The 16,210-nt window shown below is 43.4% G+C and overlaps 1 protein-coding gene across 3 annotated transcripts in view; it reads left to right on the top strand.

Annotated features, from left to right (window-relative positions):
- ildr2 (immunoglobulin-like domain containing receptor 2) overlaps positions 1 to 16,210 on the top strand; it is a 118,645-nt gene that overhangs the window by 8,517 nt on the left and 93,918 nt on the right. For all 3 annotated transcript variants that reach the window (XM_084313973.1, XM_084313974.1, XM_084313975.1), the window contains exon 2: positions 1,414 to 1,731. In XM_084313973.1, the coding sequence (XP_084170099.1) occupies positions 1,414 to 1,731 (318 nt within the window). The remainder of the gene's footprint in view (positions 1 to 1,413; positions 1,732 to 16,210) is intronic.

The following is a 16,210-nucleotide window of genomic DNA, read 5'->3' on the forward strand; positions in this document are numbered from 1 at the left end:
ACACATTCATACGAAAATACCGTCTAGAGTATATAAATATGTTTTTATCGTTTTCTGCAGTATTTCCCAGAACGTGAGATATAGGCACAAATGCATATATTAGATCATCAAATGCAGTTTGATACCGATCGACGCTATATTAAAAATGTCAACTGTACATGGTCCTAAACGGTATGACTGATCATGCGCGGGTGAACGGAGGGGGGGGGGGGGGGGGGGTCGTTTATAATTCCGTGATAGTCGTTAGATGCTTCATGTAGTATGGGTGATATATTGATCAGAGCAGTTTGTATCGAAAATGATAAACAAAAACGCTGAAACTCATGTCAGTCTCCTCGTACCGTTGGGCGATGATACTGGAGCAAACAGATCCCAGTTATGTGGTGGGGATCGATGCGATCCATTTTCGGTTTGTATATTACTAATACATGCCCGAATCATGTAGATTATTGAGTTATGGCAAAGATCCATATCCACGGTGTGTGTATTGAGTCCCGCGACGATAAACGAGTGGCCGGACGGAATAGGGAGACGCACCGGGATCACAAGAGATCCACTTCCGGTTGCAACTCGCCGATCAGCCACCAGGTGGCAGTATTGAAGCGTTGCAGAGTTGTGCTGGCTCACACAGTATCCGACAAGGCTCCGTGAGTGAAATATGAATACCATGGCGAAAATATGAAATTATGATCAGAATCACGTCGTACGCCGTTATTGGCAGAATTCGCATGAACTTGAAACCCGTTGTACGACGTTATTGGCGGGGAAAGGGTTAATGTAATATATTGCGTATATATTAGTATGTAATTTCATACTAATGTAATTTTAGTTTACTCCCACATTCTCACGCTCTTTTTTTGTATGTGTGTGTGTCTCTGTGTGCATGTGTGTGTGTGTCTCTGTCTGTGTGTGTGTGTCTCTGTGTCTCTGTGTGTGTGTCTCTGTGTGTGTGTGTCTCTGTCTCTGTCTCTGTGTGTGTCTCTCTGTGTGTGTGTGTGTGTGTGTCTCTGTCTCTGTGTGTGTGTCTCTGTGTGTGTCTCTGTGTGTGTGTCTCTGTGTGTGTCTCTGTGTGTGTGTGTGTCTCTGTGTGTGTGTGTGTCTCTGTCTCTGTGTGTGTCTCTCTGTGTGTGTGTCTCTGTCTCTCTGTGTGTGTGTGTGTCTCTGTCTCTCTGTGTGTCTCTCTGTGTGTGTGTCTCTGTCTCTCTGTGTGTGTGTGTGTGTGTCTCTGTCTCTGTGTGTGTCTCTCTGTGTGTGTGTCTCTGTCTGTGTGTGTGTGTGTGTGTGTGTGTGTGTGTGTGTGTGTGTGTGTCTCTGTCTCTGTCTCTGTGTGTGTGTCTCTGTGTGTGTGTCTCTGTCTCTGTGTCTCTGTGTGTGTGTCTCTGTCTCTGTGTGTGTGTGTGTGTGCGTGGCCAGCCTGTGTGTGTGTGGGCGTGCAGGTCACCGTGCACCAGGAGAAGCACACGGCCATGCTGTTCCAGCAGGTGACGCTCCAGTGTCAGTACCACACGCCCTCCCGCCAGGCCGCGGTGGTGCAGTGGTGGTACAAGTCCTACTGCCGCGACCGCACGCGCGACGCCTTCACCACCCAGGGGGGGGTCCACGGCCCGGGCGGCGCGGCCCACGCAGAGTGCTCCGACAGCAGCCGCACGGTGAGGGTGGTGGCCTCTCGGCAGGGAGCCTCCATGACCCTGCCGGAGCACTACAAGGGCAGAGACATCGCCATCATCAACAGTAACGTGCCACTTTGTTTATCCTTTTACATACATGCATCTGCAAATACATGAGAATAATAAGGATATACACTATAGTATACAGGGTTAGGGTTAACCCTAACCCTAACCTAACCCTATGTGAGGTTATTAAAGGAGTAGGATATACACTATAGTATACAGGCCTATGTGAGGTTATTAACACTTTGGCTGCCATGGGTTAAATTAATGATATACCATAGATTGCCAGCGCTATTTGTCTATGGAGAACGTCCCCTTCTTTGCAGGGCTATAACTTTTTAAATTCTATTGCTACATTGCCATTATTAGGGCCCATTCAAAGTCCTATATGTATTGTTCATTGTGTAGCAACGTTAAACTTTTTCATTCACATATTCATAGTAAAGTATGGTCTAATGTATAAGTATGTTTTCATCTCTTTCTGCAACTTTCTCCAGAACGTGATATATAGCCCCAAATGCATTATATTGATGATGAAATACAGTTTGATGGCAATCAGCGCGATATAAAAAATTCCAACTAGACGTACTTCTAGAAGTTACTACACGTCATCTGATGTTGACCGGATGGGCGAGGGGGCGTTTATAATTCCGTGGGCAGCGTTATACCAATCATCTAATGTGGGTCAAATGTTGATAAAAGCAGTTAGTATCGAAGATGGTAACGTTACACGCTGAAACTCACCCCAGTCTCCGCGCGCCGTTGGGCGATCATCGTCGAGTAGAAATTTTATCATTATGGGATATATTATTACCCGGTCCATCTCCAGCTTGTATAATGGTATATACGTCCAAATCATGTTGTTTATCGAGTTATTGGCAATCGATCGCTATGTAGAGTGACGAGCTAGAGTGCCGGAACCTATCCCGAGTGGCCGGAAGCAATAGGGCCGACCAGCAAAACCTCTACTGCGCTTCCTGTTAAGCAGTTGCGCCGATCGGCCACCAGATGGCGCTCCTGAACCGCCAGAGAGCTCAGTGGGTCCTGCTGGTGAATCTCAGGCCAGCGGAGGGGGAATATGAATCCGATTCCAGATTTTTGAAATATTGATATAAGGACGCTGTACAGCGTCCCCCGGCAACTTTAGCATCGCCAGCAAAGACGTTGTAAATCGTTTTTAGGCAGTCAAAGTGTTAAAGGAGCAGGATATACACTATAGTATACAGGCCTATGTGAGGTTATTAAAGGAGCAGGATATACACTATAGTATACAGGCCTGTGTGAGGTTATTAAAGGAGCAGGATATACACTATAGTATACAGGCCTATGTGAGGTTATTAAAGGAGCAGGATATACACTATAGTATACAGGCCTATGTGAGGTTATTAAAGGAGCAGGATATACACTATAGTATACAGGCCTATGTGAGGTTATTAAAGGAGCAGGATATACACTATAGTATACAGGCCTATGTGAGGTTATTAAAGGAGCAGGATATACACTATAGTATACAGGCCTATGTGAGGTTATTAAAGGAGCAGGATATACACTATAGTATACAGGCCTATGTGAGGTTATTAAAGGAGCAGGATATACACTATAGTATACAGGCCTATGTGAGGTTATTAAAGGAGCAGGATATACACTATAGTATACAGGCCTGTGTGAGGTTATTAAAGGAGCAGGATATACACTATAGTATACATGCCTATGTGAGGTTATTAAAGGAGCAGGATATACACTATAGTATACAGGCCTATGTGAGGTTATTAAAGGAGCAGGATATACACTATAGTATACAGGCCTATGTGAGGTTATTAAAGGAGCAGGATATACACTATAGTATACAGGCCTATGTGAGGTTATTAAAGGAGCAGGATATACACTATAGTATACAGGCCTATGTGAGGTTATTAAAGGAGCAGGATATACACTATAGTATACAGGCCTATGTGAGGTTATTAAAGGAGCAGGATATACACTATAGTATACAGGCCTATGTGAGGTTATTAAAGGAGCAGGATATACACTATAGTATACAGGCCTATGTGAGGTTATTAAAGGAGCAGGATATACACTATAGTATACAGGCCTGTGTGAGGTTATTAAAGGAGCAGGATATACACTATAGTATACAGGCCTATGTGAGGTTATTAAAGGAGCAGGATATACACTATAGTATACAGGCCTATGTGAGGTTATTAAAGGAGCAGGATATACACTATAGTATACAGGCCTATGTGAGGTTATTAAAGGAGCAGGATATACACTATAGTATACAGGCCTGTGTGAGGTTATTAAAGGAGCAGGATATACACTATAGTATACAGGCCTATGTGAGGTTATTAAAGGAGCAGGATATACACTATAGTATACAGGCCTATGTGAGGTTATTAAAGGAGCAGGATATACACTATAGTATACAGGCCTATGTGAGGTTATTAAAGGAGCAGGATATACACTATAGTATACAGGCCTGTGTGAGGTTATTAAAGGAGCAGGATATACACTATAGTATACAGGCCTATGTGAGGTTATTAAAGGAGCAGGATATACACTATAGTATACAGGCCTATGTGAGGTTATTAAAGGAGCAGGATATACACTATAGTATACAGGCCTATGTGAGGTTATTAAAGGAGCAGGATATACACTATAGTATACAGGCCTATGTGAGGTTATTAAAGGAGCAGGATATACACTATAGTATACAGGCCTGTGTGAGGTTATTAAAGGAGCAGGATATACACTATAGTATACAGGCCTATGTGAGGTTATTAAAGGAGCAGGATATACACTATAGTATACAGGCCTATGTGAGGTTATTAAAGGAGCAGGATATACACTATAGTATACAGGCCTGTGTGAGGTTATTAAAGGAGCAGGATATACACTATAGTATACAGGCCTATGTGAGGTTATTAAAGGAGCAGGATATACACTATAGTATACAGGCCTATGTGAGGTTATTAAAGGAGCAGGTTATACACTATAGTATACAGGCCTATGTGAGGTTATTAAAGGAGCAGGATATACACTATAGTATACAGGCCTATGTGAGGTTATTAAAGGAGCAGGTTATACACTATAGTATACAGGCCTATGTGAGGTTATTAAAGGAGCAGGATATACACTATAGTATACAGGCCTATGTGAGGTTATTAAAGGAGCAGGTTATACACTATAGTATACAGGCCTATGTGAGGTTATTAAAGGAGCAGGATATACACTACAGTATACAGGCCTATGTGAGGTTATTAAAGGAGCAGGATATACACTATAGTATACAGGCCTATGTGAGGTTATACACTATAGTATACAGGCCTATGTGAGGATATACACTATAGTATACAGGCCTATGTAAGGATATACACTATAGTATACAGGCCTATGTGAGGTTATACACTATAGTATACAGGCCTATGTGAGGTTATTAAAGGAGCAGGATATACACTATAGTATACAGGCCTATGTGAGGTTATTAAAGGAGCAGGATATACACTATAGTATACAGGCCTATGTGAGGTTATTAAAGGAGCAGGATATACACTATAGTATACAGGCCTATGTGAGGTTATTAAAGGAGCAGGATATACACTATAGTATACAGGCCTATGTGAGGTTATTAAAGGAGCAGGATATACACTATAGTATACAGGCCTATGTGAGGTTATTAAAGGAGCAGGATATACACTATAGTATACAGGCCTATGTGAGGTTATTAAAGGAGCAGGATATACACTATAGTATACAGGCCTGTGTGAGGTTATTAAAGGAGCAGGATATACACTATAGTATACAGGCCTATGTGAGGTTATTAAAGGAGCAGGATATACACTATAGTATACAGGCCTATGTGAGGTTATTAAAGGAGCAGGATATACACTATAGTATACAGGCCTATGTGAGGTTATTAAAGGAGCACACCAACATCACGGGAAATGCGCTTATCTTCTCCAGAGTCAGTCACACAAGAAGCAATTTCCTCTGTGTGCGTTCAGCAGAGAGCTATCCGGCTGTAAGCTAGCCTGGCTCAGCACAAATGAATGGAGGTGGATATGGACCAGCTAACCTTGCCAAAAAGACCTCTCCTGGGCCCTCATTCATCAACGTGTCTTACGCACAGATATGTGCTTAACCTGTGCGTACGACCATTTCTAAGCAAAGAGTGGGATTCATCAATTTCAACTTGAACTTGACTTCGCGCTTATGTGTACGCACAGCTCGGAGCATGCGTAGCTGACGCCCAGTGGTAGAATATATTATTACAACAAGGAAATGAGCTTCTGTGCATTAGTTTCAACACTGGCATGTTCTGTATGAACCGTAATTAATTATAGTTCATTGTAAAATAGCAACAGTAGTGTAATTATGGTCAAAACCCTATAAATAGCATTTGGAATAATAGATCTTTCTCTCAGAATGAATGCAGCATGGTTTATATAGCGTTATCGGAATATACGGGGTGTACTGACTGACTGCGCTCCGCGTAGCTCAACTCGTTATTATTTTGCGCACAGACCTCAGAAACACGGGAACGTTTTGATTATATTTAAAAGGCTTTACGTTAAACTAAACAAGTGGAATTTCGAAGCTGTAAGCAGAATACAAGTCATATGAACACCCACGATATAGTGTTCTTCCCCCTTTTTACCGTATAAGAAAGAATAAAAAACGCATTGCAATGACACCAGGGTGTATGTGTATTACAAAACCCTTGCAATAATGTGTCTTAAATGAATGAAAAGCATACATGCTCTGGACACAGAGCATATATCGTGTGGGTGATATGACTTGTATTATGCTTACAGAATTCCACGTATTTAGTTTTACAATGTCAAAGCCTTTTAATGTAAATCAAAACGTTCCCGTATTTCTGCAATCTATGTGCAAAATAATAACGAGTTGAGTTCTAACAAAGAACATATTACATGCTGGTATGCTGATAGAGTAAACTATTATATGAATATGATATGATATAAGGTATACACTGGTCCGTCGCATACACTGGTATGCGCAAGTTACTGTTGCATAATGTAGGCTATGGCTGCTATTATATGTAATTCATATAGGCTACCTAATAGTATATGATTTTTAGAGGCATCTATTTTGTTGTCGGTAATACCGACAACAAAATAGATGCCTCTAAAAATCATATAGCCAATCGAACACAACTAATAAAGGCATTCATATTACAGCACGGTTATAATGACACACAACCAACGCCAAACAGTGGTCAACGAACGGTCTTTATTAGTATTTTGAGCTGTCCAGGCAGAATTGCAGCAATGGTCTTGGGGAGCCGTTGATATCTGACATCACCGTTTACAAGTCCGCCTTTTATTTATCCCATAACACGCGTTGTGTCTTCTTGGTTCGACAGCAGTGAACAATCTCCGTGAAGTTTCTCAGAGTTCCGCTCGGGTCAGTCCATTATTTCACATCCCATGGGGGGTGTTTCATCACTTTCATGACCATATATGGATAATCATGCACGAGCATTGACGGTAGAACAAAGAGGTATTTATCAACACGGAGGAGCATAGGACCTGTGTACGCACGGTTGATGAATCCCAATATTTCTGTGCGTGCACTGATTCTAAATTCTGTGCTTACGTGTGGAAATAGAACATCTTCTACGCCACGTTGATGAATGAGGGCCCTGGAGCTTTAAGCTAGGCTAGTGGTCCATATCCGCTTCCATTCATTTGTGCAAGGCTTTCTACTGAACGCACAGGATATTGTTATCTATCTTCTGTCTCTGGAGAAGACGGTAAGCGCATTTCCCATAATGTTGGCGTGTTCCTTTAACATACATAAGGCTCATAATCTCCTTTATTGGTGTCTCAAATAAGTAACTGTTTCTAATTAGCTCCATGAAGAGACAAGACATCTTATTAGTCTGTTACGACAGCTTCTATTGGTTTGTACACTAGGCATGCATCTGTTACGACAGCTTATAATGGTTTGTACACTAGGCATGCATCTGTTACGACAGCTTCTATTGGTTTGTACACTAGGCATGCATCTGTTATGACAGCTTCTATTGGTTTGTACACTAGGCATGCATCTGTTACGACAGCTTCTATTGGTTTGTACACTAGGCATGCATCTGTTACGACAGCTTCGATTGGTTTGTACACTAGGCATGCATCTGTTATGACAGCTTCTATTGGTTTGTACACTAGGCATGCATCTGTTATGACAGCTTATAATGGTTTGTACACTAGGCATGCATCTGTTATGACAGCTTATAATGGTTTGTACACTAGCCATGCATCTGTTACGACAGCTTATAATGGTTTGTACACTAGGCATGCATCTGTTATGACAGCTTATAATGGTTTGTACACTAGCCATGCATCTGTTACGACAGCTTATAATGGTTTGTACACAGGGTACAAAATAGTCACACGCCCACCGCCACAGGCTTGTAGATATAATGTTTGGCCGTCATAAATTAAGGCCTGGGCGCCATCTGGCGGCCAACTAAATCCACTGCATGATGCAGGGAGTAGTCCAGCTGAGCGGGAGAAATGTCGTGGGAGCGGGTGGAAGTTGCCCAATCTGGAACAATCTCCGGGGCTGCAGCTGGACCCTATTGGATGCGGGCGTGGTGAGTTGAAACGAAAGTGAAACTGTGTGTGTGTGTGTGAGATGCGCTCTGCTCACGAGATCAAGTTTGTAACATGAGACGCACATGAGATCTGTCTTCATCCGTTCTTTAGCCTACTACAAAAAAACCCTGCAATCGCGTTTTTGATTGTGCTCTGATATTTAATTTTGCATTTGATTTGACCAAATATGTGGAGGCATATTCCCGGAGTAGCTCCCCCGGGTCCCCCCTCAAAATTAAGAAAAACAGGCGACAACATTAACGTTGACGAGTCAGTTGCTACCACCAGCACCACCGATAAACATTTAGTCATTTAGCTGAACGCTTTTATCCAAAGCGACTTACAAGTTCTGTACGACAAGCCATCAGGAAGAGCACAACTCTATCAGCTGAGTAACAATGTTCATCAAAGTGTTGAGTGCTACAGTGTAGGTTAGTTTATTAGGACAAGTGCATGACAGTATGGTTAGTTAGGGTTAGATTTTTTTTTTTTTTTTTTTTTTTTTTTTTTTAATTCAGATAATGGTTGAAGAAGTGAGTCTTTAGTCGACCGCGAAAGATTGGACGTGTTTCGGCTGTCCTAACTGGGGTGGGTAGTTCATTCCACCATTGTGGGGCAAGGACTGAGAATAGGCGACTTCTCTTTGATGACCCTCCCGGAGCTTGGATAGGAGTAGGTCTGAGGCGGCCAGAAGATGCAGAGCGTAGGGGTCTTGAGGGTGTGTAGTTAGAGACCATTGACCGGAGGTAGGCGGGAGCAGTTCCCTTTGCCGCACGGTATGCTAGGTCAAGGGCCTTGAAGCGGATTCGTGCAGCAATGGGGAGCCAGTGCAGGTCCCTAAGAAGTGGGGTGACATGGGCCGACTTCGGTAGGTTTGAGATCAGGCGGGCCGCTGCGTTCTGAATGAGTTGAAGAGGCTTAGTGGCAGTGGCCGGGAGGCCAGCGAGCAGTGCGTTGCAGTAGTCGAGGCGGGAGATGACTGTTGATTGGACGAGGAGTTGGGTGGCTTCTTTTGTCAGGAAGGGGCGTATCCTTCTGACGTTGCTCAGGAGGAATCGGCAGGTTCTGGTTGTCGCTGCGATGTGAGCAGAGAAGTTCAACTGGTCGTCGAGGACAACACCAAGGTTCTTGGCGGTCGGGGACGCGGTCACAGCTGCATTCTCGACTGTGATGGAAAGGTCGGTCAGGGGGGAGGATTTGGCCGGCAGGTGGAGCAATTCTGTTTTGCTTAGGTTCAGTTTGAGGTGGTTGGTCGTCATCCAGGCGGAGATGTCGGACAGACAGGCCGAGATCCGCTCAGAGACGTGGATATCTGAGAGAGGGAAGGAGAGGAAGAGTTGAGTATCGTCGGCATAACAGTGGTAGGAGAAGCCATGAGACGTGATAATGTTACCCAGTGATTTAGTGTAGAGGGAGAAGAGAAGGGGTCCTAAAACCGAGCCCTGGGGGACACCCGTCCGCAGGGGGCGGGTGGCCGACAGGGTCCCTCTCCATGACACTTGGTAGGAGCGGTCATTGAGGTATGATGACAACCATGTCAGCGCAGAGCCAGCCACTCCCATTCCTGCGAGGGCCACGAGGAGGATCTGGTGGTTGACTGTGTCGAAGGCTGCAGATAGATCTAGGAGAATCAGGACAGAGGAGAGGCCTTTCGCTTTTGCTAAGTGAAGTGCCTCTGTGACCGCAATGAGGGCTGTCTCTGTGGAGTGACCAGTCCTGAAGCCTGACTGATTAGGGTCTAGGAGGTCATTCTGTAAGAGATAAGCAGTAAGTTGGTTGGATACAGCACGTTCAAGTGTTTTAGAAAGGAAGGAGAGAAGAGAGACAGGACGGTAGTTGCCTATGACGGTAGGGTTCAGGGATGGTTTTTTTATGAGGGGCGTGACTCTGGCTTGTTTTAGGGAGGTGGGGACCACCCCCGAGTTGAGTGAGGAGTTGATGGTTGCAGTTAGGAATGGGAGGATGTCTGGTGCTATGGACTGGAGGAGTGGGGAAGGTAGCCGGTCCAGCTGGCATGTAGTCGGACGGTTCGACGTTACCAGTGTCAGGGTCTCGGCTTCTGTAATGGGAGAGAAAGATGACAGAGTGAAGGATGAGGTTCTCGATTCAGCATTTGGAATGGGTGGGGGTTGGGAGAAGGAGCTGCGGATGTTCTCCACTTTTTCCTCAAAGAAGATCGCAAAGTCTTCGGCAGAGAAAGATGAGGGAGGGGGGGGTGGGGGGGGAGTGAGGAGGGAGGACATGGTAGCATGCAGTTTGCGAAGATTCTTGGCAGAGGCCTCGATCCTATGGTGAAAGAAAGAAGCTAGTTAGGAAATTTAACCAGAAATGGTACACATCTGATTCCGGGAAACCACGAGAATGGCTTAAATTTGAGGGGGGGGGGGGTAAAGTTTTGTATACCATGTCGTGCCAAAGCAACGCATAAAAGAAAACGAAATTCATTTGTCATCGGGACGTCGGTGATGAAACTGGAAGCCATCAAAAGCCACGAGACGTCACGCTGTCACAGGGACTGCTCTGTTGTATACAAAGCACAGTCTACTCCGCTCCTGGCTGCTCCGACTGTTGACCAAGCTGTCAGAGTCGACTCTGGCTAAAATGCGGATACTATTCCGTAACGCCCACGCTATAGCGAAAAAATCAAGACCATACAGGGACTTGGATGTGCGAGTAAGTTTATTGTGTTTTTTTTATAACGTTAGTCCAGCATGTTCATATAGGTGTGTCGGCTTTCACTTTCAGCTAATTATGGTTGTAAAGCCTACCCAGTGGAATTGTTTACATAACAATGCATGATATTATATATTATTATATTATTATTCCATACAAGGCTGGATGCATTACAGACTCCGCTAACATCCCTTGTTGCCTTGTAGGTGGCAAGTATGGATTTGTTTATCTTGTTTGAAGTTGTTTTAATATGTTCTTTAATTCTTTTGCTTCCATATTGTAAATAAATTCGCAATAAATTATTTGCATTTAAAACTATTAACGCTGACTCATTCCTTCAGTCCACTCAAAATTAGGCTAATATTCCTTATGTTGTTTATGATATTAATTGAAAATAGCATACGAGAGTATTATATAGTAATAATAACACATGGCGATATACTAAAAAGCTATTTATAATTTTTGGCTTGTAAAAAATCTGGATGGCTGGTAGTTTTTAAAATCTACCAGCCAAATGGCTGGTAAGTCAAAAAGTTAAGTTTGTTCCCTGTTTGTACACTAGGCATGCATCTGTTATGACAGCTTCTATTGGTTTGTACACTAGGCATGCATCTGTTATGACAGCTTATAATGGTTTGTACACTAGGCATGCATCTGTTATGACAGCTTCTATTGGTTTGTACACTAGGCATGCATCTGTTACGACAGCTTATAATGGTTTGTACACTAGGCATGCATCTGTTATGACAGCTTCTATTGGTTTGTACACTAGGCATGCATCTGTTATGACAGCTTCTATTGGTTTGTACACTAGGCATGCATCTGTTACGACAGCTTATAATGGTTTGTACACTAGGCATGCATCTGTTACGACAGCTTATAATGGTTTGTACACTAGGCATGCATCTGTTACGACAGCTTATAATGGTTTGTACACTAGGCATGCATCTGTTACGACAGCTTATAATGGTTTGTACACTAGGCATGCATCTGTTATGACAGCTTCTATTGGTTTGTACACTAGGCATGCATCTGTTACGACAGCTTCTATTGGTTTGTACACTAGGCATGCATCTGTTATGACAGCTTATAATGGTTTGTACACTAGGAATGCATCTGTTATGACAGCTTATAATGGTTTGTACACTAGGCATGCATCTGTTATGACAGCTTATAATGGTTTGTACACTAGGCATGCATCTGTTACGACAGCTTCTATTGGTTTGTACACTAGGCATGCATCTGTTACCACAGCTTATAATGGTTTGTACACTAGGCATACATCTGTTATGACAGCTTATAATGGTTTGTACACTAGGCATGCATCTGTTATGACAGCTTATAATGGTTTGTACACTAGGCATGCATCTGTTATGACAGCTTATATTGGTTTGTACACTAGGCATACATCTGTTACGACAGCTTATATTGGTTTGTACACTAGGCATGCATCTGTTATGACAGCTTATAATGGTTTGTACACTAGGCATGCATCTGTTATGACAGCTTATAATGGTTTGTACACTAGGCATGCATCTGTTATGACAGCTTATAATGGTTTGTACACTAGGCATGCATCTGTTATGACAGCTTCTATTGGTTTGTACACTAGGCATGCATCTGTTATGACAGCTTCTATTGGTTTGTACACTAGGCATGCATCTGTTACGACAGCTTATAATGGTTTGTACACTAGGCATGCATCTGTTACGACAGCTTATAATGGTTTGTACACTAGGCATGCATCTGTTATGACAGCTTCTATTGGTTTGTACACTAGGCATGCATCTGTTACGACAGCTTATAATGGTTTGTACACTAGGCATGCATCTGTTACGACAGCTTATAATGGTTTGTACACTAGGCATGCATCTGTTATGACAGCTTATAATGGTTTGTACACTAGGCATGCATCTGTTACGACAGCTTATAATGGTTTGTACACTAGGCATGCATCTGTTATGACAGCTTATAATGGTTTGTACACTAGGCATGCATCTGTTACGACAGCTTATAATGGTTTGTACACTAGGCATGCATCTGTTATGACAGCTTATAATGGTTTGTACACTAGGCATGCATCTGTTACGACAGCTTATAATGGTTTGTACACTAGGCATGCATCTGTTACGACAGCTTATAATGGTTTGTACACTAGCCATTAGGGGTGTAACGGTACGTGTATTCGTCCCGCGAATTTACGGTACGGCCGTCACGGTGCGGTACGCGCAGCCATACGGAGAATACTCCCCACAACGCAAACACACCAGTCGCGCATGCAGGCACTCGCGAGGTCCGTGCGAGAACAGCGCGCGTGGCCGGGCACACCGAGTCAGACTTCAGATTGGGGCGAAAGTGCACGGAGGAGAAAGGCACATTTACATTGGAACAGCTGCAGGGTCATTACAATTTTACAGTTTTTTTGTTCTCCCAATAAGGTTAACCAAATTAAACCAATGGAAAGACACACACACGCGCCAACAAACACATCAACATTCTCCCCCGCCGGACTCACAGGCACAATCAAATAAAAAAAAGAAACTTACATACTGAGCTCCTCTCCAGTTGAACTGCTACCGTGTTTAAATCCAAATAATCCTCTGCCATTGTTGTAATAACATGTCATCTGTTCTCTAGTATTCAGTCTCATCGTGAAGTAAAATTCTCTCTAGAAGTGAAACTGAAACTTATCAAGGATAAATTGTTAAAGGGGCAGTAGGCAAGTGGATGCCTGAACGCGTGAACACTTTAGGCAACCAACATGCCCTTCCGCGTTGCTCTGAATTGCTCTGATTGGCCGAGCGCGCGCATGCGCATGAGCCGCGACGCGCTCCTCAGAGGCAGGAATACTAAGCTCCCCCTTAAGCTCCAGGAGAGAGGAGAGAGGCTGAAAACCCGCAGTTCTTGCCCGACTGATGGGAGCCGAATCCCGGATCCGATTTTTCTGATGAATACCCCCAAAACATGGAGGTCCCGAACGCATGGAAGTATTGATTGCGCCGTAACGAATCATTAAAAAAATATACCGTTAACTGGAATATGTTGTGCCTTTACACATATGTTGGATTATGTAATTGGTTTGTCATGACAAACTAATAAAAAATTGCGATTTACCCGGTGGCTACAACAACACACAGTGACTTGCAAACCGCAGTCACGTAAGGGGCTAGTAGTCACCGTGGAAACGCTCACATAGAAGTGACTCCATGACACCAGTTCGATTAGTGGGGAAGGGGGGTATATTGACGAGTTAATACTTTGACAAATGTTGCCTATATTTTTCAGTCAGTTCGGTCTTTGTGTGCCAAACATTATTAAAGGTAAACTTTTTTTTACCAAATAAATGAGAAGCATGTTTAAATCGGCAATGCCTCCCCTCTTGCTGTAGCTCTAACCGTCACTGTCAAAATAATGATGTCAAATGGCCTCATTCTTTCAGTTTTTGCATGACTACATCCTTGAGAATAACTGAAAAATTGGATTATTTTTAGGCTATATATCTGTATATATCTGTAGGAGTGTAAAAAAAAAAAAAAAAAAAAAACGAACAGAAACCGTAAACCTAAAACCGTGATATGAACCGAACTGTTGATTTTGTGAACCGTTCCACCCCTAATTTCTATAAATTATATCACCATAATCCAAAAGTGACATAAAGACTGCTTCAACAATCATCTTTCTGCAAGTCAGAGGGGCTGGATGTGATGCTGTAGGAACCCAGACTGATGTTTCTAAAGGAGGCGTATAGACCATGAACCCAGACTGATGTTTCTAAAGGAGGCGTATAGACCATGAACCCAGACTGATGTTTCTAAAGGAGGCGTATAGACCATGAACCCAGACTGATGTTTCTAAAGGAGGCGTATAGACCATGAACCCAGACTGATGTTTCTAAAGGAGGCGTATAGACCATGAACCCAGACTGATGTTTCTAAAGGAGGCGTATAGACCATGAACCCAGACTGATGTTTCTAAAGGAGGCGTATAGACCATGAACCCAGACTGATGTTTCTAAAGGAGGCGTATAGACCATGAACCCAGACTGATGTTTCTAAAGGAGGCGTATAGACCATGAACCCAGACTGATGTTTCTAAAGGAGGCGTATAGACCATGAACCCAGACTGATGTTTCTAAAGGAGGCGTATAGACCATGAACCCAGACTGATGTTGCTAAAGGAGGCGTATAGACCATGAACCCAGACTGATGTTTCTAAAGGAGGCGTATAGACCATGAACCCAGACTGATGTTTCTAAAGGAGGCGTATAGACCATGAACCCAGACTGATGTTTCTAAAGGAGGCGTATAGACCATGAACCCAGACTGATGTTTCTAAAGGAGGCGTATAGACCATGAACCCAGACTGATGTTTCTAAAGGAGGCGTATAGACCATGAACCCAGACTGATGTTTCTAAAGGAGGCGTATAGACCATGAACCCAGACTGATGTTTCTAAAGGAGGCGTATAGACCATGAACCCAGACTGATGTTTCTAAAGGAGGCGTATAGACCATGAACCCAGACTGATGTTTCTAAAGGAGGCGTATAGACCATGAACCCAGACTGATGTTTCTAAAGGAGGCGTATAGACCATGAACCCAGACTGATGTTTCTAAAGGAGGCGTATAGACCATGAACCCAGACTGATGTTTCTAAAGGAGGCGTATAGACCATGAACCCAGACTGATGTTTCTAAAGGAGGCGTATAGACCATGAACCCAGACTGATGTTTCTAAAGGAGGCGTATAGACCATGAACCCAGACTGATGTTTCTAAAGGAGGCGTATAGACCATGAACCCAGACTGATGTTTCTAAAGGAGGCGTATAGACCATGAACCCAGACTGATGTTTCTAAAGGAGGCGTATAGACCATGAACCCAGACTGATGTTTCTAAAGGAGGCGTATAGACCATGAACCCAGACTGATGTTTCTAAAGGAGGCGTATAGACCATGAACCCAGACTGATGTTTCTAAAGGAGGCGTATAGACCATGAACCCAGACTGATGTTTCTAAAGGAGGCGTATAGACCATGAACCCAGACTGATGTTTCTAAAGGAGGCGTATAGACCATGAACCCAGACTGATGTTTCTAAAGGAGGCGTATAGACCATGAACCCAGACTGATGTTTCTAAAGGAGGCGTATAGACCATGAACCCAGACTGATGTTTCTAAAGGAGGCGTATAGACCATGAACCCAGACTGATGTTTCTAAAGGAGGCGTATAGACCATGAACCCAGACTGATGTT

Source organism: Notolepis coatsorum, assembly GCF_963971535.1.
Source record: "Notolepis coatsorum genome assembly, chromosome: 5".
NCBI classification, from domain to species: domain Eukaryota; kingdom Metazoa; phylum Chordata; class Actinopteri; order Aulopiformes; family Paralepididae; genus Notolepis; species Notolepis coatsorum.